The 23,837-nt window shown below is 41.4% G+C and overlaps 1 protein-coding gene across 1 annotated transcript in view; it reads left to right on the plus strand.

Moving 5' to 3' along the window:
* Window positions 1-1,875: 1,875 nt before the first annotated feature.
* Window positions 1,876-23,837, plus strand: part of FBXL7 (F-box and leucine rich repeat protein 7) — a 148,289-nt gene continuing 126,327 nt past the window's right edge. Inside the window, exon 1 of the mRNA XM_063298758.1 lies at window positions 1,876-2,304. Coding sequence (XP_063154828.1) covers window positions 2,268-2,304 — 37 coding nt within the window. The 5' untranslated portion in view covers window positions 1,876-2,267. The remainder of the gene's footprint in view (window positions 2,305-23,837) is intronic.

The following is a 23,837-nucleotide window of genomic DNA, read 5'->3' on the forward strand; positions in this document are numbered from 1 at the left end:
TTGTTGAACCTCTGTATACAGTAGCTGTTATGATGATCACTGTCTGAGAGACCACCTACAGAAAAAAAACAGGGAGTTTGTACAATGCACCCTTTAGGTGGCTATAGTAATAGAAACATGGTGCACAGTGCTTCAGCAGCCCAGGTGAAAGGCTTGCATGCCAGATGTATCCAGCCAGAAATCACAGTCTGGACAGGGTACAAAAGGATACTTCAGCAACTCCTGTCACCAATCCTTGATGAGGATTGTGTTCAACACAAGGGTGACGTAGAGCCTAGTGTAGTTGTTTTCTATGTAAACTAGTTGTTTCTAAATGAACAGCAGGGGAGGTGGCACCATTGCCACTTGCTTCCTCCTCAAGAGAAGGCCACTTGCTGGGTATCTCCTCTGCCTTGCTGCTTTTTCTATGGCCAAAAATGTCCTGGATATCCATAGCTGGAGGGGACACAGAATACCCTGCAATATTGCATGGAGAAAACAATGAGCATCCAGACCCAGTCCAGGAAGACTGTTGAGTAATTTAGTGACTGATTAGACCTATAACTGTGGCATTTGCACCAACACAGTGGCCATGCCATTGCATGTTGAAGGACTGTCAATTGCTACTAGGAAATTAGTAGACACGTACTTGCAACCATGAAAAAGCTAGCTATAGATAACTGAAAGTATTACAGCCTAACAGCAAACCAGATGAGGGGGTCAAAGCCTGGGCCTCCCTTCTCTGACTTACCCTCCACATTTGGATTCCAAAGACATCAAACAAGAGTGCAACCACCTCAGCCACCATCATGGCCCCTCACATCAACCACTGATGGTGACACAGCAACTAAGTACCGCATAGGTGAGCTCTGTTGATCAGCAGAATATCAACAAGTTTCCCCCTGAAGAGCCCAGTCACTTTCTACTAATTACCTCCAGGTAATTGGATCCTTCTTATGGCCCCACCTCCACCATGGCCACCAGTGCCTCAAGCAGCAGTGGGAGTTGCAGAGGGAAAGTATAGGGAACAGCATTCACAGGACTTGCAAAACCCCTCTATTCTGAAGGCTCTTCCAGCTCTTCTTGTGGGGGTAGTCTCGAATTCACAGGGCTCCACGTCAGACAATTTAAAGAACACAGAGCAACGGGGATCTTGCTGCTGCCACGCAGCATCACTGCTTACTCAGAAGGAAGCTCCCTCGGTCAGACCCCCCAAAGACCGCATTAGGTTTTCTGTGTCTGAAATTGCAGCTTTGTAGCCTGATCCTGGGCATATTTACTTAAGTTTGTTAAGACATTCCCCAGTAAATACAAGGTTTCAAATTTGACCCAGGCAACTGGCATACAATTAATGCTTGCTTAAATGTTGATTTGAAATAAGGAAATATTAGTCAGTTTAAAAATGCCAGAGCTCATTCGCAGTGGCTGCAAAGTAAGAGGGTGCACTAGGCACGTGCAGAAGCTTTTGCATCCAGACTTAGGGTGCATGGCTTCCAAGTTAGAAGGGTTGTGCAGAAAAGTGCATGGATAAATTCACCAAATTGCTCAGCCAAGCTCTTAATAAATGCTCTTAATCCTCCTTGAAAAACCTCACTTGGGGAAGAGGAGGGGAGAGGGAGATTGGAAACATCCCTTGGAATGGATCACTTTGCTAATAAAGGGAAACTTGGGAGTCTGCGAAATCTGCACGAGCGTCCTTTGTCTCTAACTGCAGCAGCCTTGTCTGCTCTCTCTCGCTCTGCCTTAACGACTGACGGACACGGGGAGGAGGCGCCTCCCGGTGACAAAAGTCCGATGCGCAGGACTTGAGCGCGTGTGTTTGGAGAGAGCAAATCTGGTAACTTTCAGACGAGATTATTCGCCACCAGGGGGAGGTGGGAAGAAAGAGACCAGGACGAACTTGGAGCGCCGGTCAGGAACGTTGCCATTCCTCAGCCAGCTTCGCAGAAACGAGCGCGCCTCGCCTTCTATTGCTTTCCGCCTTGGGCTACATCAGCTTCCCCGTGGATTATCACCGGAGCTACCGTCCCTTGTTGCTTCCATCGTTCTTTGGCAGGCTCAGCTGCTTTGGCTCGTCAAGTCTGCTTCAGTTTCCTTTGTAAGGAGGGGGAAATCTAACAGAAAAGGAGCATCTCAGAGGATAAAGAAGTCCCCCTCCTCATTGGTGGCCTTTTTTGCGTCTTTCCCCACTCCCTTTGTCTCTTTCTGCCCGACCCAAACCTTTTTCCGGAGCTTCGACATGGTGACTATTGGGAGAAGGAGGAGGACGAGAGCATGAAGCCTCCAGGATGGGCGCAAACAATGGCAAGCAGTACGGCAGTGACGGTAAGTCCGCTTTGCTGCGGCGGGGAGAACTACACGTCCCTGGATGTCAGGGGAGCGATAGTTGCGCGTGCGGCCGCGTGCGTGGGGCGGGCGGCCAGGCGCAACTCCAGCCGCCGCTTTTTAGTGGCTGGAGCAATTGCAGACGCTCCGCTAGGAACAGCGAGTGGAGTTCACCCCCCTCTTGCAACGCGGTGATCCGGGATGGCAGCTTGTAAAGTTCAAGGCAGGGCTGTGGTTTCCTTTCTTCGTCTGTTCGCACATCCATCATTTGCCGCCGTAGGACTCGGGCCGCTCAGAAGTTGCTTCAACGGAGTTAAGTAGAATTCTCAGAAATGTTTGGAGTAGAATCTATTTGCGGTTGGCGCTCCTTGCTTCGGAGAGGGACGAGATGGGACAAAGGGCTTTGCCTGTTCAGCCTGTTGCTGAAGTCTGAGCCGAGGAGTTGCTTACGCTGAATAAAAACAAGGATTGTTTATCAGTAGGTTGAACCCACACGATGCCACCTTGGCTACCCACCTTACAACACAATGCAGAGGCTATACCTGGGGTCACAAGTGTTTTGTGAATGGTTGACAGAGGGTGTGGGTGGCTGTTGCATATCCTTTTCTTTCCTCTTAATCCAGAATCGTACAGAATTTATCACATTCTAAAAATAAATCCCTCTGGTACATTCACACTGATGGTCTCTCCCTGCAGTGATTAGTTTAACTTCACCAACAGAATTTTCAACAGAGCATTGACAACTCACTTTGCCCCACCCATTTATCAGGAAGTACGGATCAGAACTATGTAATAGGATTCTGTGAATTAACACATTAGCATTAATTCATTCCACCCAAATGAGGAATTCTGTTGGTCTAATTAATGTGAGGATAATAACCTGTATCAGAAACCGTGGTGTGACCAAATTGAAGCACTTCCGAATGTCCATCCTATTCATTTCAGCCCATTGCTCAAGTCTGTCTAGATCTTTTTTACTCTTCTCTTTCATCTAAAATATTAGCCACCCCTTGCAGTTTTGTGTCATTTGCAAACTTTACAAGCATTCCCTCAGTTCCCTCAATCAAGTCATTGATAAAATTGTTACACATACTGGATCCAGGACAAAGCCCTGTACCACTCTGCTCATTATTTCCCTTGAAGCTGAAATGGGGCTATTAATGAGCACTCTTTGAGTACAGTCATTCAGTCAATTGTGAGTCCATCTAGCAGTAGCATCATCTAGTCCGTATTTTACCATTTTATTAAGGTGAAGGGTTTGCTGAGGTTCTGCTAAGCTGATTCTCTGGCAGTCCTCTGATCCACTAGCCCAGTAACTATATCTGAGAAGGAGATATGCTTAGCCTGGCATGCTTTGTTTGCAACAAATCCATGCTGGCATCTGTTAATTGTAGCATGCCTATCCAAGTGCTCACAAACTTGCTGTTTTACTAATCTATTCAAGAACATTGCCTAATATAGACATCAAGCTGACAGGTTTGTAGTTTCCTGGATCCTCCTCCTTCCTTCACCAGTCCTCCAGGAGCTCTCAAAGAGGACTGAGAGTGGTTCTGCAGTCACTTCTGCTAGATCCTTCAGTAGTCTAGGGTGTAGTTGATCTGGCCTTAAAAGACATGAATTTGTTTAAACTGGCTGTTCTTTCTTCCCTTCTCCGTGTCTGCCTGAAGCTGCAATTCCCTCCTTCCCCCAGTGGCATAACAATGAGCAACCTTTCTGAAAGAAGACAGATGCAAAATAGAAGTTTTTTTGTTTTCTCACCATCACTTATATCCAGTTCACTATTTCTCCTTGTAGTGGGCCTACACCCTTTTTGGTGTTCCTTTTGATTCTAACAAACCAATATAACCCTTTTTTGTTGTTTTTCATATTTCCCCCAAGTCTCTGCAGATTCTGAGCTGGAGCCTTTCTGATAGTTCCTACCATTTCTGGAGACAATCTTGTATTCTTCTTTGGTTATGTGCTCCTCCTTCCATTTCCCATGTATGACCCTTTTTCTCTTCAACATTTTAGAGATCTCAGCATGTATCTGTGCTGGCCTCTAGTTTCTCCCATTTTCCTTCTTGTGGGATTTGTTTGTTTCATAGGATTACCATTTCTTCCTGGACCTTTTACTCCTTCAAGATTTCACGCCATTGGATCCAGCCTACCTTTGAGTTCATCAAAATCAACTCTTGAAATCTGATGTGCAGCTCTGATTCTTCTCAGTCGCTCCTCCTCTGGATGTCATAAGTTCAACACAATGACTTTCCTGCAGGGTACCTTCACTACCTCAACCAGTCATTGCTGTTGGTGAGGATTAGGTCCCCAACTGCAGACCCCCTTGTTCTTTCTCTACCTTCTGACAAATGAAATCAACAAGAATTTGTTGGACCTCTCGGTCTTGGCAGAGTTTCCAGGCTAATTGCATGCCTCTTTGAAAGACCAATCACCTTACAGAGAAGCTTTCATCCATATTTTCTGCCCACCCAGGCAGTCTGTAATAAACTCCTATCGTATGATACCACTTTTCTCTCATTGTATTCATACTCAGACACTACCAACAGGATTTCCATGCTCTGATTTTTGAATTTATATTTACAATGCTAAGTATCATCCCACCAAATTTCAGTGATGCCTATAATGTATCTGTTTCCTTGAGTTTCATTTCCTATACTCTGTGTGTTGGTGTAGAAACATCTGAGGTTTTGAGTAGCACCACTAACTGGCCTTGTTGTTATAGTTCCCTGCAAAACTCTTAAATCCACACTTTGGCCTGCTTCTCCCTTTGTGTTCTCCTTTTCAGTCCTTGGCTATAAATTTGGATATGGGATTTTGCCATCTTCCTCTATTTCTTCTCGTTTAATGCCCTCCTGATGAGACTGGCAAGGCGCCTGCCAATACTTCCTTCCTTGTCTTCGTACGTTGTAGCTCATTTCTTCCCAGGAGACCTTCATGAAGGCAACATAGTTTGTCATAGAACCCAAGCCCATCTGGATAACACTATCTATGTAGCTAGTTGCTGACTTCCAAGATTTTGTTTTCTCTTTTGTTCATGATCCTTAACTGGAAGGATTGTTTAAAGAAAAAACCCTACCTCTCTTCCACGTTTTTTTATCTTCCTGCTTAAAACCACCTAGTTTTTTCGAGCTTTCTGCTGGCCCTGTGATTTCTACCCATATGAATCAAAAAGAAAGAATTGTCATTGGTAGGTTTGAGTAGTCTCAGTAACCTCTCTGCTACATCCTGGATACAGACACCTGGAAGATGACACATTTCCCATGACATCATAATGGGTCTGCACATAGCTGCCTTGGTTCCTCTCAGCAGGGGATCATTCCATTATTGGCTAGTTTGGGGTTTACTGTGGCATGCAACCACAGTATTTAACTTCTTAAAAAAGAAAACCCCAATGCTTATTTAATCTTGATGATTTTTTAAAATAACCTATCAATAGATTTAGTAGAAAGAAAGACGAACAGATATAAATGGGTTAAAATCACATTCTTTTGATCTGATATGTTATATAAAAGATGAAACCATGTGTGCAAAATGACACAATAATGGAGGATAATTTGAATCCATTATATGCTTAAAAGCTGCCTTCAGCTTCACAGATTCCAAGGCTAGTTCTGAATCCTGGGGTGTCCTGAGTGTGGGATTTGTGCCTGCCTCATAGTCTTATGGAATAAACATAGGGATTTTGTATGAACTATATTCGCACAGCAGACATAGAAGAGCCAGCAAAACTGGGTTTTTGAACAAGCACCACATGCATTCCATGTCATCTTTTGTAGTTTGTTTCTGATATTTCAAAATTCTGTATTGTATGATATAGTATAGAACTGTTTCCTGGCTAAATGGCAAGTTTTTCAAGCTCTGGGACAAAGCAAGAGAGAGGCAGTGTTTAATGTGCTCCAGCTGTTCTGTTTAAATGCTACCTCTGCAATTTCAGTTCACTTTCATTTTTTTTCTGAGTCTGCATTTACTGTAGATGTGTAGAGTTGTGTCTGCCTCATTCAGATTCCTTTTGGTGTAGAATTGTAGTGACCAAGTTGGAATAATGGTGTGGTAGTTCAGGACATCTAATAGATATCTGGTTTGGAAATAAGTTACGGCATGGCATAAATAATTACTAGAAAAATCATCTTAAATACAATCACTTCATTTAGCAATTCTAAGGTGCATGTGGTGCTTCCATGTAGTCACTCATTGTATGGTAACTTGCCACAGCAAATTAGACTTTCTCCCTTTCTGCTCATCTCCTGTTCTGAAATTGATCTTATTATGAAAGAGGAAAGTAGATTTGAGGCACAAAATATCAGAATCACCCTGACTTGTGCTGTAGGTTGAAGCTTTCTGTCTGTGTCTTTGAGTATTCCTGAAAGCAGGAATCTGACCTAAGCAATGATTAGTGAAGCAGGTTTTATATTTATAAGAGAAAGATTTATTTACAGCCAATATATTATAGATTTAGGAAAAGCCTAGCACCTAACTAGCTATATCCTACCAGGAGAAGAATCAAAGTACACGTGCTCCAAGCATGCATGCCAGGGAAAAAAGATAGGAGGAGTGACCTCAGATGAACAGTCTCTCTGACAAAGAACAGATGGAATGATAACAAAGAAGAGATACCAGAGTAAATCCTTAATTTGTCATCTATATTCTACTGCCTGCTTATGGTCATAAGGTCCTGAAGAATCTATGATATTGGATCTGGATCTCCAACACCATTTCCTTACACAATCCACTAGCCATGAGATAGCTGTGCAATTTACCTATTAAAGCCTTGTCTATCCCCTCAAAATATTGGACAGCTTGACTCTCCACTGGGCCAAGAAGGGAGGACTCAATAATTTTTTCAATGAGATATGTTTTCCTCTTTGTAAAAGAAGAACAGCTACCATAGAAAACAGCAAATTACTGCCATCAAAACACAGATTGCTTATTTCCCCTGGAAGTTTTTCTGGAAAATATTACCTCCATGCTATCATGGAGAACAAGCTAGACATATTGGCTGGATTCACACATTGCTTAATTATAGGTTGTTTGGTAAACAGTGATTAGTTGATTTATGTACTATGGTAAGTCATAAACTGTGATTACAAACCACACTGAGTGGGCTCCCATAAAGTACACAGCCACAAACAAACTTTTAGAGGAGTCAACTTGTTGCTCCTCAAGATTGCGCAAAACCCTTAACATTATCTTTCTCTAAATCTTTTCAGAGGGTCTTTGGCAGAATGAAGTATTCTTGGCTGGAGCCAGGACTGGTACAGTTAATAAAATCTATTATTTCTTAGTAAGGTAATTGAATATCTTATTATGGTGTCTTAAAGGTGGCTTTATGCCTTACCATTATCATACCTAAAGATGGCTATAGCTGTTCTAAAACCAGTGCAATAAATTACAAGGAGAGGTATTGAGGCTTCAGCATCCTGAGCTATCACTTCACTTTTTTCTTTTTTTACAACAGCTTTTCTCTAAGTTGAGAGCATTTTGCTTTAGCTCCTAGCTGTTAATGGATAGCTTGCAAATGATGTGATGTCAGTAATGCTCCTCTCAAAATTCTGTCCAGATACAGTTCAGCTAGGTTGTAAGGTGGGGACAGATACAGAGCTTTTGGGGATCCTGAGCCTTTTGTTGTTTATTACTGGTCCAAAGCAATGGGAATATGGTGATTCAAAGAAATATGAGGCTTTCCAACTGGGATATAATCAGTCCATGTTTTTGTGGCATTCAGCTCTTTTGGCATTACCAGAAGAAGTCTAGATGGAAAATTGAAAGTGATCAGGTGGTGAAGGACTGTTCTAGCATTAAAGAAGGAAAAATGTAACCTGCAGATGATGTGTTAGCAGTTACATCGGCTAATGGCTCTCTGCTGAGAATATTTCCCTGTTGCACAGATATCTACTATATTTCCTTTAATAATTTTGAAGCCATATTCCTTGCTTATACCAGGGTCAATTCACTGTTCAGCACTTTAGAAGGTAATCGTAATTTTGTCTGAAGCCTGTTCATCGGTGAGAGAAAAGGTGGAATACAGTAGAATGACATTTGGTTGCTTTTTATGTTCTCCCTTGAGAATTCATTAGATACTGAAATAATATTTGTGTCCTTCTATAAAGCCTCCTTTGGGAAGGCAACTATAATCCCCATTATACCAGACAACAGAAAAACAAACACTTCCTGGAATTACACCTCGCTTCCTTAAAGGAGCAGCTGTGTCTGCTGAATTCTCAAGCGGTGGAAATACTGGGGATGAGAAACCCCAGTTAGAAGGGGGAAGGGGAAAGCCAGATCATTCTTATTTATTTGCCATTTTCCTCACTGCCGCCACTCTTGTGGCAATCGGGAGCATGCTTCCTGGGCATTGCTATCCCCATTTCCACAGTAATAGCTGAGAATGTTCTGTACCGTCGTGTAACATTCTTTCCAGATGACTTCTGGATGCTAAAATCCCAGGTTGCAACTAATGAGGAAAGTTCTTGCTGCCATTGCTAAGCCCATGTTTTATTATCTGCTCACCCCCTGCCCTGAAATGTATTATAATAATATTTTCTGCTATGAATGGGACAATGTTGCTATTCTCAGTTTTGAAATGAATGGAATTCTCTATAGCTTCCTGGGAGAGAGATTTTCTAATGCAAATTCCTCTTTTCTCCAGAGTTAGGAAAACATTCTGTCCCACACCTGTAGAATATGGTCCGGGTCAAGGCCTTATTTATGGATGCAAGTGGATTTTCTTGCCTTCAGCTATCTCTGATATTTTTTGGCTGCTCTTAGCTTGTTTTTCAGGCCCTTTTGGTGTCTCTCTCTTATTTGTAGTTCATATGGGATTTCTCCTATTTCCATTCTTGCCTGGAAGATACTCTTCCCTAGATGATTCACACAGCAGTGTGTTCTGGCCAAGCTCCTGTCTCAAGTGGGAAGGTTAACTTTAGAAAGGAAATGTGTCCTCTTCCAGGTACAATAGGTACAACCCTAACCTGTGGAGTCCAGTACTTTGGAAGAACTGAATATTTTGCAACGTGAGCTAGGACTAAGAATACAGGATGTTTTGTTACGGTATTCACTGTGAAGAGAAAAATAAAGCCAGATTTTCCATCATACCGCTCTGATGAAGCTCTTAAAATGTCATGTAAAACTGGTATTGCTGGCTAAAGTAACCACAGGTTGGATGCTGAAGAAGGAATGGACAGCAGAAGATGCCAGAAAGATTAAAATTAATAAAAATCTATTAATTAAGTCCAGGAATTTACATTGGAGATATCCTCCCTCAATCAGCTGTGGTGAGTGAAAATAGCAGTGAAGAAGGTTTGCCAAGGCACACTGCTCACAAAAGGGTTGCCTTGGTTGAGCAAATTTTATAGTCCTTCAACCTCTCCCCCCCCTCCCCATTTAGGTACCATCAAGGGAAGGTTACATATTAGCAAAAGTTACCTACGTAGTTAACTATCTAGTAGGTATTGGGTGCCTAGTTGAGAAATAAGAGAAATAATTGAAAAATAATTAGCTAATTGAGATAAACAAATAGGAAGAAACCAGCTTGTCCAGGCAAGTATTTGCGTGCTAATTAAAAGAACAGTTCAGTCCCAGGGCAACTGGAATGAGAATTGTGCAGTTGAAGTTAAACAAGAAAAATGAAAATGAATTTTTTTTCAACATTGGATTTGTTACTTATCTTCAAGAGTTACTCAGTGAAAATCTATTATCTCTCTCTCCCCCCCTCCCCCCCGATGCAGCCTCTGCTTGGTGATGGTGAACACCACAAGCAGAGGCTGTACCAGGCTAGGATCCATCTGGCTTGTTGGTATTCAGTGTGATAGGCATTAACTGCAAAACCACCAACTGTGCTTCAGCCTGGGGTATTTTGGAACACATTGCCAGTGGCCCAGGAGGGTGCAGGGTGGCACACGACTGAAGGAGTGTTGTACCAACACCACACAAGCTCCACCCCTTTTGTACAGCTTCATGACATTGTGTGCACTCCTTTAACTTTGAATGCTGGACCAGTTGTTTAGCTGGAAGTGTGTTGCATGTTGTATGTGTGGTTGTTTTTGAAAAGCGTCAGAAACTTCAGTTGTTCCAGATTGTTGTCTGGGTTTAGCCAAATAGAATATTTACTCCAGCTATTTATTTCTGATGTTCCTTTCCATTGAAGCAATAAATAGCCTGAGACCTGAATACTGTACAGAATGACTGCTGCTGTTGTTAACAGTCACCAGAGATTATGCAGTGATGACTCCAGAGGCATGGCTCCTCCAAAACATTTTGGCTGCTTGAAGCGAAGCACGAAAAGCAACTCCTTACTGAATCATGCTGCAAAGTCGTCAAGTAGTATTAGATGTTATGGACATTGCTGATGAAGGAAAGGGCTCCCCTCTCCTTCATTGGAAATGTCCATAACATTAATCCAGTATGTGGGATATCTGTACTCCCACATAATCAAATAAAATGAGCTTTTTTTGGACTGAGCCAAAGTTCTGTTTCAAGGATAGGTTGATTTTATGTAAACCAGAGCACCAATCTCTAGCATCATCATCATTAATTTTTTAAACATGCCTCTGGGCCTCACATAGGCATGCATAAAAAATTAAAATATCCAGTGGCTGTGAATCAGTGCTTGCTTTGAAAGGGTGCCTGTCTGTCTACAAAGAAGACAAGGATGGGATGGAAGAAGGCTTCCTGGAGGAGCAAGAGAGGGCAATGGGCTACTTCACCAACTTACTTTCTGGTAAATGAGTGTTTGTAAGTGACCATCCATCCTATGACAACTATTTTGTAAATAGGAAGTCCCTCCATTTTGTGAGACTATCCATTACATGCTCTCAAACTTTAAGATATGTCCAGACACAGATAAGTGGGTCTGTCTAGCTGTACCTCTCCAAAATGGAGTAAGAGGAAGGTTGTGTCTGACTGAGTAGTAGCTGCACTTTAAGGCTCCTGATTATCCAATATTCCCTTGTTAGTGCTTTCATATATCATGCAATACTGGCTCTGCTTATCTTTGCATGAGGCCCAGGGCAACCATTTTTCTCCAACAACCACAGTTCAAGGAAGACAGTTTTTGACACATCCATATCTTTCCAACATGCTGTCTGGGCACCATGCCAGAGAAGCAGCTATGAAGTTGAAGCTCTGGCCTCCCTTCCATTCTTAAATGGCAATCATTTGATTTAATTGAGACTGCTGAGTTTGCTGTGTCATGAGGCTCATATTTCAAGTTACCTACAGATCAGTCATAGAAGGCTATTCTTGCCACCTTGAACTGACCCTTATCTAGCCCCACTCTAAAATAAAATACATATGAAGTAGTTGGGGTGGTCATCCGGAGTTTTGGAATGAAGCATCATAATTCTTTGTACCATTTGAATCAGGAGAGGCTGATTAGAGGTTATATGCAGTAGAGGGCTGGAGGAGGATCAGGAAGCTGAGACTGACTCCCGCTAAGGCAGAAGCACTATATAGAGGCAGTTTCCATCTCAGAGAATTAAGAAAAATTGCATACTCCAGATAAAAGTTGCCCTCCCTCCAGTGGAGCAGTTGCATAGTCATGTGATGCTCCTGGTTCCATAGTTTTCAATGGAGAATCAAGTAAGCGCCGTAGTTAGGAGTGTTGTTTCTTACTTCCTGCTGTTTCTGGACAGTGACAACCTGGCTATTGTGATTCATAAACTGGAAGACTGGACTATTACAATGTGTTCTCTGTGAGGCTACTTTTGAAGGTGGTCTGGAAACTGCAGCTGGTGCAGAATTCTGTGCTGGTGTTAAAGGGGGCAAATGACCACAAACACATTCAGTGGTGTGCAGGAGCTAGCTTGCAAGAGCCAATTGTTAAATTTTCTGGAATTTTGCAAGCCGGTTGAGTGTGGAGCTGAGCCATAAGTTGTTCCACAGCTAATGGTGTGATGTGGCAGCAGCAATGGAGCTGGCAGAGCCAGTTCTTAAACATTTACCAGCACACCACTGAACATGTTATACTGAACACATTTTGAACAAGTTGCACTACCTGCCTGCATGCTGCTGAGTTAAACTGATTTGTATTGTTAAATAAAACTAGACAACCTGTGACCTGTTGGGTCATTGTTTCAGAGATATTTCCTTACCAGATTCCTCAGTGCCTTCAACATTCTAATGTACTGCCTTCAGTGGAAAAGTTCTTAAAAAATCAGGGAGACATTCAGAGATGTATCTGGCTTGAAAATAGCCCATGTTGAACTGTATAGCACAGTCAGACATCAGGAATTGGCCACAGAAAATGTTTTATGACATTTTGTATTATGTCATAAAATGTTCTATGATAATTTTATGTCATAAAATGTTTTATAAAATCTGCCAAATTTCTATTCCGTGGGAGTCATGGGTCCTGGATTTTGGATGCATTCTGTAAATTAACCCATCTGAAGTACATTGGTTCAAAAATTGTTGGCCCATGATACATGTTTCAACCAGTTAAAGGTTGCAGATACAAGAGTTTTAGTAGTATATAGGATCCTGCATGGCTTGGGAACTGGATTATTGCTGGATGCCCTTTTCCCTTGAGAAGCTGCATGACAATTATGATCAAGTGGGATGTCCTGTTGAAAATACTGCCTTTTCCAGGAAGAGCATTTTCAATGCTAGTATGTCAGTTAGTGAATTTCCACCCTGCCCAGTTATGAATGGTACAGAATTGAATTAGGTTTTGATATCATTGAAGATCTGTTGCACTGCAGGCTTATGACTAAAGTCATGCTGTTATGTCGTTTAATGTATTTCTGTCCTTATGGTTTTAATTTTTGTAATTTGATATGGTTTTATTTGTTGGTTGGTTTTGTACCCTTCTTTGGGATTGCTTTTAATGGAAAGGAGACTAAAAATGGTGTGTATTTATTTATCATTAGATTTTTGTCCCACCTTTATTTTTATTAACTCAAGGGAGAATGCATGCTTAATGCTCCTACCTTGTATTAGTGTGTTTGTGTGTATTTTTCTATCCCATGGATACAGGAAAAAAGCATGGGAACTGACTATCTACTAAGCTAAGGATAGGAGAATTTTCTAGCTTCAGCATACTCAATATATCACATTTAAATCCTAGAGCTGCAGTTTCCTACCTAAGTTCTCTCATGCCCTTCTCATTGTTCCACAGAAATCCATAATTTATTTATTTATCTATCAGATTTGTCACTGCCCATCTCCTCCGAATGGAGGGACTCTGGGCGGTTTACAACATAAAACAATATATAATAAAATATAGACTAAAACAATTTTAAAAACTACCAAATATAATAAAATCCCGATGGCTATGGTCTCATTCAGTCATTGTGTAGGAGGGGCACTTCAAGGCACTAGCCAACCCCAAGTATGACTATTCTGCTCCCTGCCCTAAGCCTGATGGCAGAGCCAGGTCTTCAATTCCCTCTGGAAGGCTAGGAGCGATGGGGCTAATCTCACCTCTGGGGGCAAGATGTTCCAAAGGGCGGACGCCACTGCAGAGAAGCCCTGCCTCCTGGACCCTGCCAGATGGAATTCGCTTGCAGACGGGGTCCGCAGCGTGCCCTCTCTGCTTGAGCGGGTGGGCCAGGCTGATGATACGGGGAAGAGGCGGTCCCTCAGGTAACCTGGTCCCATGCCATGTAGGGCTTTAAAGGTGATAACCAGCACCTTGAATTGGACCCGGAAGCAAACTGGTATCCAGTGCAGCTTGCGAAGCAAAGATGTTATATGTGTCCTTCTAGGGGTACCAAAAATAGCCCACGCGGCCGCATTCTGGACCTGCTGAAGCTTCTGGATACTCTTCAAGGGTAGCCCCATAATAATGAAAGCAGGACTTAATAAAACTTACACATACCATTTGCATGCTATTGAGCCCTTCCCCTCAATCTTTCCTGCAAAGTTACTTTTCCTATTTTTTGGCACCTGAAATCTCAAGCACATATTCCTAATACAGGTAGTCTTTAAACTATGACCATTCATTTAGTGACTGTTCAAAGTTATGACAGTGCTGAAAGAAGTGACCTATGACAGATCATTGCACTTATCACCATCACAGTGTCCCCATAGTCACATGATCAAAATTCAGGTGCTTGGCAACCAGCATGAATTTACGATGGTTGCAGCATCCCAGGGTCACGTGATCGCCTTTTGCAACCGCCCAGAGGCCTCTGACGGGAGGAGATGGGCGGGGATAAATTAGATAAATAAATAAATAAATAAAATCTTCACAGCTGGTTTCCAACAAGCAAAATCAATGGGGGAAGCTGGATTCGCTTAATGACCATGTGATTCGCTTAATGACTGGTGATTTGCTTAATGACCACAACAAAAAGTTCATAAAATTGGGTGTGACTCACTTAACAACTGCCTCATTTAGCGATAGAAATTCCAGTCCCAATTGTGGTCATAAGTTGAGGACTACCTGTACCTAATTTTACATTTTAGCTTGGAAAGTCTTCATGAGAGTTAACTTTTTCAGCATCTGTAAACTGTAGGGGGGGAAATGTGCAAGGGAGCCCACTACCTTCAGAAAAACTTGGTCCATTTGCAACTGGTGGTTCCGTAAGCTGATAGGCGATTTTACATACAGTCTCTATGCCATTATTTCTTCAGAACTGTAACCAGAAAGAGACCATTGAAACATTGGCATGCACGAAGAAACTTAAGATTTGCAGATATATAGGTAGGTCATGATTAGTGTCACTTTGAACAGCGTGATATGGATTTAGTGCAAATTATAAATTGATACCGGATCACATTTAATGTGAGTTAAATTCAGTTAATCTGAGGCTAGTGCACACGCAGTTGAGGCTAGCACATGCACCGTTGCTGTTGCAGTTTTAGACGCTAATTGTCGTTTGAACAAATTGGAGAAAAGGAAGGTTCCGTTCAAGGAAAGCTCAAAAAAGAAGAGGCTCATTTTGAAGAACTACAGCAGAATACCAGAGACAGCAGGGACGTTTTGGATATGGGTTTATCCTCTAGCTTGTTCTTTGTTCACTTGATTTATTTATTTTAAATATTTATGGGATCTATCTATCTAGAACAGTGCTTCCCAAACCTGGATAAATTACCCCAAATTGGGTAAAAGTGGTTTTTCTTTGGGTAACGACACACAAACCCATTAAATTGACTTAAAGCAGTGATGGCAAACTTATGACACATGTGTCAAAGGTGACACACCACGACATTTTGGGTGACACGCCAGCATTCACCAACACCCGACAACAACTATTCTCCCTGTTTGAGTTACCAAAGAAACTGAACAGACAAAAGGCACTGCAACTCCCCCCACCCACCTATCTCCCCCGCCACATCTCTGCCCTTTTGGCTACCCTGCACCCTGCCTTACGGGGCGGCAAGCAGCCCCAGAACCGTGTGGCTCTGAGATTGCTTGCCATGCCCCGGGCAGCCGCAGCTGCCCCAGCCCTGTCCCAGCCGCAGCCGCCCTCGCCACCTCCGAGCCCCCTGCTGCCCTCCCCTCTGCCGCCCCAGCTTAGCTTGCCATCTTCTTGCTCCCTCTTGCATGAATCTGGTTCCTGCAGAAGCTGCTTGCAATTTGCAGGCGGCTTCTTCAGGAGCCGGCTTTGCGGTAGGGGCAATACTACTCTATTACTACTACTAATTATTGTTATTGCTCCTGCAGAAGCTGCTTGCAATTTGCGCAAAGGGGCAAGAAGGGGCGTTCCTTGGCATGAAGGGGTACGAAGGGGCATCTTTGAGTGAAGGGGCAATAACAATATATTTTTTAAAAAATAAATGAATATGTAAAGAATTGTTTCTCTTTTGTTTGGTGGGGGATGTGTGTCATGCCAGCAGAGTCAAATTAGGCATTTTCTGAATTTTTGACATGCTGAGCCCAAAAGGTTTGCCATCACAGACTTAAAGTGTTTTACCCACATTGGGTAATAAGGACTTCATGATGAGCAGTTTTGGGTAATGGAGGAAAAAGTTTGGGAAGCGCTGATCTAGAAGGTAGATAGGAATGATATTTAGATTCTGTTTTGCTTTGTTTTGTACTCTGTGACTTGGTTAAAAATAAATTCAAGTTGTAAGTATATTCTTTTAATCTTTACTGTAATCTTTCATTAATAAACATATAAAATTTTATGTTTAAAAATTTTCATTGCCTATTTCTGTCAAGCTGGAACCAAATAGCACTTTAAATAGTGCAAATTTGAATAAAGAACTATTTAATGGGATTCATTATCAGCACTAATCGAGACCTGCCTATAATCCCCCCTTGCTGAAATACCAAGGCAAAAAAAAACCTTAAGGAGTTAACCTTGTAGGATGAAAGCCATGTTAGTCTATGGTGGCAAAAAATCAAGAGTCTCACAGCACCTTTCCAGCTAACAAATTTTATTAAAAGGCATTAGATTTTGTGAACTGCAGCTCACTTCATCAGATGTGTAGAGTGGCTAGAGTCATGTAGTATTTAAAAAGGGGTAAGGCATGGGGAGGGGGAGATAGATTGGTTATACAGATGCAGTATCCACGTGAGACAAATTACAAGTATCTTATCAATTAACAATTGTAATGGGTTAAAAGCCTATTGTGTTTGTTGAGACCTTCTGAGATTGCTATAAACTTTTTGATGTATGTGAGTTCAACAATTTCTCACTCAGTGGTGCTGTTAAAATCCCATTCTTCCAAAACCACCATTTTGAGGTCTGCGCTTTAAGTGCCCTGGGAGGTTAAAATGCTCTAATATTACTTTGCTGTTGTTTTGAGCCCTAATATCACACCTGTGCCCATTAATTCTTTTGTGCAAAATTTGTTCTGTTTGTTCTGGATAGAATCCAGAGGGGCATTGCTGGCAGATGATGGCTTATATCACATTGGAAGAAAGGGCATGTGAAGGCGCCTCTAATCTTGTGTGTGTACTTGTTGGAGCCTATGATAGCACTGTAGGTGTAGATGTAGGGTGAAGTAGATACCTGCATTTGTTGCAGAATCTGATTCCTGCATTAGAATCATTGCCCTATTGTTTCTTATTGCTTGTGGGAATTTGTTTCTGGTTGGGTGGTTGTCTGTATGGAATTATGGGCTTACCACCCAGTGCCTGTGAAGGTGCAGTGTCATTGTCTAGTATGGGCTATAGCTTATTAATAATGCATAATATTGAGTAGTTTGAACTATGAATTGTAAATGGCAACCAGTGGTGTTCTGTTAGTCTGTTTCTGTGGTCTGTCTTTTAATAGTCCTCTCGGGGAATTACTCTGGCTCTATTGATTTGTCTATTGATCTTACTGGGTGAGAAATTCAGTCTCCTGAATGCCTGGTTTAATTCCATCAGTTGAGCATCTCTGTCAAGTGAGTCAGAACAAATGTGGTTCTAGCATAGAACCTGGCTATAGTTGATGGAGTTGGTGGTATGTTCTGGGTGGAATCTGGAAGCATATAGGCATACATGGCAATTGGTATGTTTCCTGTATAATGTAGTATTTATGTGTCCATTGTGTAGTTTTATGGTGACATCAAGGAAGTAGACTTGTTCTGTAGATTGGTCTAGGCTGAGGTTGATCGTAGGGTGGAAGTTGTTGAAGTCATAGTGGGACTCATTTCCATGGGTACAGGTGATGATGAAAGCATCATCAATGAATCTCAAATAAAGGAGGCTTCAGAGGGTAAGAGTTAAAAAAGTATTCTAGGGCAGCTATGAAGACGTTGGCATATTGAGTTAACCCTTCTCCCACTAACTCATTGACTATTGTGATGATATTCAGATGAAAAAGGAACAGAATGGAGAGATTAGTCAACTTGAAGGTAATGACTGGAATTCTGGAACACTACATTTTGAAGAAATGATATAACATTATATATAACTTACATAACTTTAAGTATTGCTTGTGTCTGCCTTACACTTAAAAGTTGTTGGAGGTATGGCTTTCTGTTCAAGAGACCTATACAGGCAAATTGTACTACTCTCTGTCTTTGAGAAAGTAATGGTTTGTATATTGCTTGTGTTTCTTAATCCAGTGGAAAAGTCACTGGAGTTTTTCTTTTCACTAAGAAAAGAGAATATTGTCATCATGCAACCACAAAAATGTTAAGTTTTTTTAAGAAATAAGATTTCTTGCTTCCAAACCAAGGAAGGAATTGGCAATTTATTGTCTCATTCTTTATTTTCATTTTGCCATCTTTTAGTACTAAGTTAGGCTCTTGAAACAAAACACTGGCTGTTTTTAGACTATGTGGGATGGTTATAACAGAGTGCAGGTAAGTATGGATTTTTATTCAAACCAGAATGTGATATCCTAAAAGAAAAAACAAAATAACTTTTAGTAGGAATAGAACTAGTTCAACCTCTATAGCCATTTATTTTCAACGTGGGAGGAAATCCGGTCTACCATTTTAACTTGATGCAAGTTGTTTTTCTTGAAGTTCAAGTGAAAATGGATGCCAAAGATAGATGTAACCTGCCGAAGTGGTTTACATTTTATATCTTAAAATTCTGCCATAAGATTTAGGTGTTTGGAGAATGTGTGTGTCAGAGCTGAATGTTTCTGCTGCAGCTTGTCATGTGATGGACTCTGCTTCACTCTCTGAGGGGAAAGGAATTTAGCAATGATGTCAGGATAGGGCCAGCATCTTCATCCTGATGATGACATGATTGTTTCTTGGACCATATGTTCCCAAGTCCTAAATTGTATTTATTTATTAGGTTATTTATATGATTTATTTATCACTTCAGTCAACTAAGACTCTTGAAGATGTATAACTTCTGAAATGAATAAAACAGTATAATATCAACATAAATAATACAGTATTATATATTCTGGTATTGATAACTCCACATTGATCAATCCCCAGAGTACTTCCAGAACAAATTTTTATAAGTTTCTGGCAAGCCATGGGAACAGGGCCCATCCTTGTGTCTTGTGGCAAGTTATTCTAAAGGAAGGGAACAACTACAGAGTGCCTGCCTGAGGGTCCATTTCATCTCATGAAAGGATAAAACCCTGATAAGCACTCCCTGGTCAACCAGACCGGGCAGGCAGAATCTACCTGGAAAGGCAATTTCTTAGACATCCAGGCCCAAGCTTTATAAAGTTTTATAGGCAGCAAATTACAGTAATCCTATTATGAGTGTCCTAACAGCCAGGAAACACGCTGAGACAAGGAACTGGTCTCTAATGTTTTATTGCTTGTACATAACAGGAATCCTAACAAACTGAAGAAGCGTGGGAAAAACCCAGACATATAAACCCCAAAGGCTAAGGCGGTCCCGATCTGTGTCTCTTTGAATGGCTGCCCAATTCCTCAGTGCTACGCATGCGCTTAACAGTCTGGATGGGAGCCCCCTGCTCGCCATCCTTATTCATGACAATGAGATAACAAAGGCAGGAGTGACTGCATCCAGATCAAGGTAAGACCAACTGGTCAACCACCCAGAATCAGGCAGAGGCTTTCATAGTCACAGTGTCCACTTGCTCTTCCAGCAAGAATTGTGAGCCCAGAAGGACATCCAAGTGGCATATCTGCTCTCTCCAAGGAAGCCTGACAACCACATCAAGAGTCAATGTTGGTATTGTTGCAGAGTCAGTAGACTTTTTAATTAATTATCATTCTTTCTTGCTTGGGTTGGGTCCAAGCCTGTTTTTCCCTGTCCAGGTTCTGATAGCTTCTAGTCACTGGGTCAGGACCTATTGCAACCCTCGCTTGGTTTGGGGTGTAGATATATAGCTGGGCATCATTTGCATATTGATGATATCACGTTTTGAACTGGAGGATGACTTCTAACAATTTCATATAGACATAAATCAGGATTGAAGAGAAAACAGATCACTAGGGCACCCATAATGAACTGCCCAGGGGGTTGACCTCTCCCTTCCTCCCACACCAATTGGACTCACCTACTCAGGTAGGAATGGAACTACCCCAAAATAGTGCCTCCAATTCCCAACCATCCCAAGTGCTCCAGAAAGTAGTGTGGTTGACACTATTGAAGGTTGCTGAGAGATCCTTTAATGGTCCTTACATCATCCAAGTCCCACCCCAGGTCATCCATAAAAGTGACCAGTGTGGTTTCCATCCCATGCTGATACCTGAATCCAGTCTGTCATGGGTGCCGATAAACTGTATCCTCTGAAGCTCTCTGTAATAGTTTCTTTTCTGAAATTGTATGTTATCTCTTTTGACCTCAGTAGTGTGACTATTTTGATTGCCACTAGGTAACTAGGAGGCAGCTTGGGGCACTAGCATGATGGGTTGTTTCCACAAGCATACCTAGCTTTTCTCCACTGCCAAGGTCTCAGGTTTACTTCCTGGTGTCCCAACTTAAAGGAGCTCAATTAGAGGTCCTTTGTCTAAGATCATAGATAGCTACTGCCAATCAGAGGAGACAGGTAGACAATTTGATGTTTAGGACTTTAGCTTCCATCAGCATAGCCAATGGCAATGGGGTGCAGTAACTGTAATCCAAAACAGCTGAAATTCCCCAAGTTGTCTGTCCTGCAATAGAAAGTACTACTGGGTTAACTGCTAGTGCTGCTTTGTTTATGCCAGATACCTTGTAATTTAGAAAGGCAACTTTGCACATTTTTCTGTGTGCCATGTTTGCTTTTTTTCCCTAATGATGCTGTTGTATTTTTTTAGTTATCCGCAAATCTCCTCTTCCAGTTTCCTGAACAGATGAGCTTCTATACACAGCTTGGTGATTGGCCTTTAATGGTCCCTAACCAAGCCATAAAATAATGTTAACTGATTTAAAAGAGATTGCTGTACTATTGTGTGAAAAGGAATTTGAGTAAGGTGGTATTTGTCGGTGGGTGGATGGATATCATATAGTAATGAGTGTGAGAGTTCCCTCTGGGATGCTAAAGCTAGTTGTTTAAACTGTTTAAACTGAAATAGTAAGGGAACACTAATGTCAAGCATTTTTATAAGCCTAATAGATAGTGGTATTATTAAATTTCCTTCAGCTCTGAAAATTTTAAGTATCTAAATGCTCATGACATGTCAGCTAAAAGTGACTTCATACACAGTTGTGCATTGGCTTTGTAAGTGGTTATATGAAGACTTTTGATCCAGATAAGTCGCTTTTCTTGCTGATACCTGAGTGAATACCAAATAATAGTTTAAGATACTTGCTTGTTCTGAAGCTAGCAATAATGGTTTCTTGACACACAAGAAACATTGGAGTTGTACTTTTACACATTTGATTGAGCCAGTTTGGTCTAGTGGTTAAGGTGCTGGGCTAGAAACCAGGAGTTTGTGAGTTTTAGTCCTGCCTTAGGCATGAAAGCCGGCTGGGTGACCTTGGGCCAGTCACTCTCTCTCAGCCCAACTGGTGCACCCTGGGCAACATGACTTGTCACGGCTAAAGAGTCTACACATCTGGCTGCTGGACCTCACAAGGATTTCCCAGCAAGAAAAAGCAGCATGAACACTGAACTGCTATGCTGTATGATAAAACACACACACACACACACATTTAATTTTGATGAACTGCAAAGGGAAGAGAGAAAAATAATTTATTTCTGGTTTATTAAGCTAATTTTTGGTGGTGTTCCTTGGACTCACTGAGCTTGTGGTTCTTCCATCTCATGCTAGAAATGAAGCCCATCTGAGATTATAAGCAGTATGATTTTCCCAAAACACCTTTAAAATAGAGTCTGTTGAGTTTAAGGATCATGCCACTAAACCCCCTAGGATATCTGTTTTGCTTTGCTGATACTGGTACTGGCAGTCTTTAGTTCAATATTGGGAATTATTAACTATATTATAAAAACAGGTATCTCAAAAGTGCAGGCTTTTCTTTCAAACTGAATGTTCTGTGTCAGGCTGAGAAAGTTGGAGTTTTCCAGATGTTGCTGAACAACACACTTGCAGCCCCAGTGAGCATGGCCAATAATGAAAGATGTTGGCAATTGCCATTGAGCAATGTCTAGAAAGCCACTAATTTCTGGCTCCTATTACTGAGTAATTTCAAATACTGAGATGGGAAATATTTGTCTGTGGCTTGCCTGTGTGTAATGAAATGGTTTGCACTGTATTGTTTTTCATGCCATATTAGGCCATCTTCCTAGGATGAAGGAATGAGCATACATCTTCCTCTCCATTATATGTTTCCTGAAGAGTGTTTACAACTTTTATCCTCTTACTACATGTGAAGGGGGAAGAGGACTGTTCCTGACCTTCTGTCACAGGATGGTTGATGGCTTTATTTGCACTGATTTCCTCCTAAGAATACTGTATATCCCACACCTAAAGCATTTCATTTTAGTTTCCAGTTTGATTGCAGTCATAACACAATATAAAATCAAATTCTGTATAGAGCTCTATTCATATGTATGTCCTTAGTAGTAAGAAATGGTTTTTTAAAAAAAAAATACTGCCTTTTTTGAGCTATCCAGTCTGTCACTGATTGTATTCTCAAGAAAGTTTGGGAGAAGGATACATGGGAAAGGGTCAACTCATACATTTATTTTTGTCTGTCATGATATAGCAGTAGCATTTTAAACTATTACATAAGTTTGACAGACCAAAGAAAGGTGTAAGATCTGGGCTGCAAAAATCAAGATGACTTCTATGAAGCAGCAAAGAGCTCAACACAGTTTTTTCTTCCATCCAGTAGCCACCTGAATTTCTGTAGTCCAGCTCTGGTAGCCCTCGGATTTAGCTTATTTCTGAGATTTGGGAGCAGCTGTTGTGATGAAGCTATTTAATGCTCAGAATCATTAACTGAAAATCCTCAGAATGCACTGAATGCATTCTGTGAAAATGGAAAATCAAAAGTAGATGTATGAAAAATCTTCCGGAGTCTTCATTTATCACTTTCTCTAAAATATGACTAGCAACCAACTATCTGTTTCAGCTATAAGCAGTCGCACTTGAAGAGAAAGGGATCAGGTTTACACATTCCATTTTGTTTAACAAGCCATGATTGGCTGGCTGTACATAACACATTAATTTATAATTCATTGTTTCTAACTTACTGGGGCTGTGTTTCTATATTCCACTGAGGTATAACTGACGTACTACATTTTCACTTAGGTCAGTGAATTATAGCTTCTGAGAACTCCCTGCAGTTGTACTCAGGTCCCACTCTTTCACTTTTAGAAAAGTAGTGGAGATCTTCTTGAGTCAGGACTTTTCAAGCTGAGCTTCTTTAATTATATTTATAATTATTTAAGGGTTTTTAAAATTTGCTCAGCCAAAATGCTCCTGCACTTCTCAATATCTTTAGTCTTGGCTTTTTTCCCCCTGACAGTCTGGGCACATTTTAAAATGAAGTATTGGCCTGTAATTGCCCAGTGTTTTTAGTTTTTAAGAATACCTGCTTTATGAAATTCCCCAACCATAGATTTCTTGCAAGGTGCTGAACTCCTAAAATCCATAGTGAGCTGCTACGTCACCCAGAGTGTCCCTATTCATTTGTAAAGAGCAGACAACCTTTTTCCCTGGCTGGCAAAATATATTGGACTATAGCCAAAGCTCTTGAGCAGCACCATTGACACCCTCTGGTGAATTACACGGCTGCAATTTAACAGACATTCAGTAAAACTAATTAATTTAAAAGCTACCCTAAAACTGCAAATGGCTCTGGCAAAGACAAATGGTGATGAAAA

The sequence above is a fragment of the Candoia aspera genome, chromosome 3 (genome assembly GCF_035149785.1).
Source record: "Candoia aspera isolate rCanAsp1 chromosome 3, rCanAsp1.hap2, whole genome shotgun sequence".
NCBI classification, from domain to species: Eukaryota; Metazoa; Chordata; class Lepidosauria; order Squamata; family Boidae; genus Candoia; species Candoia aspera.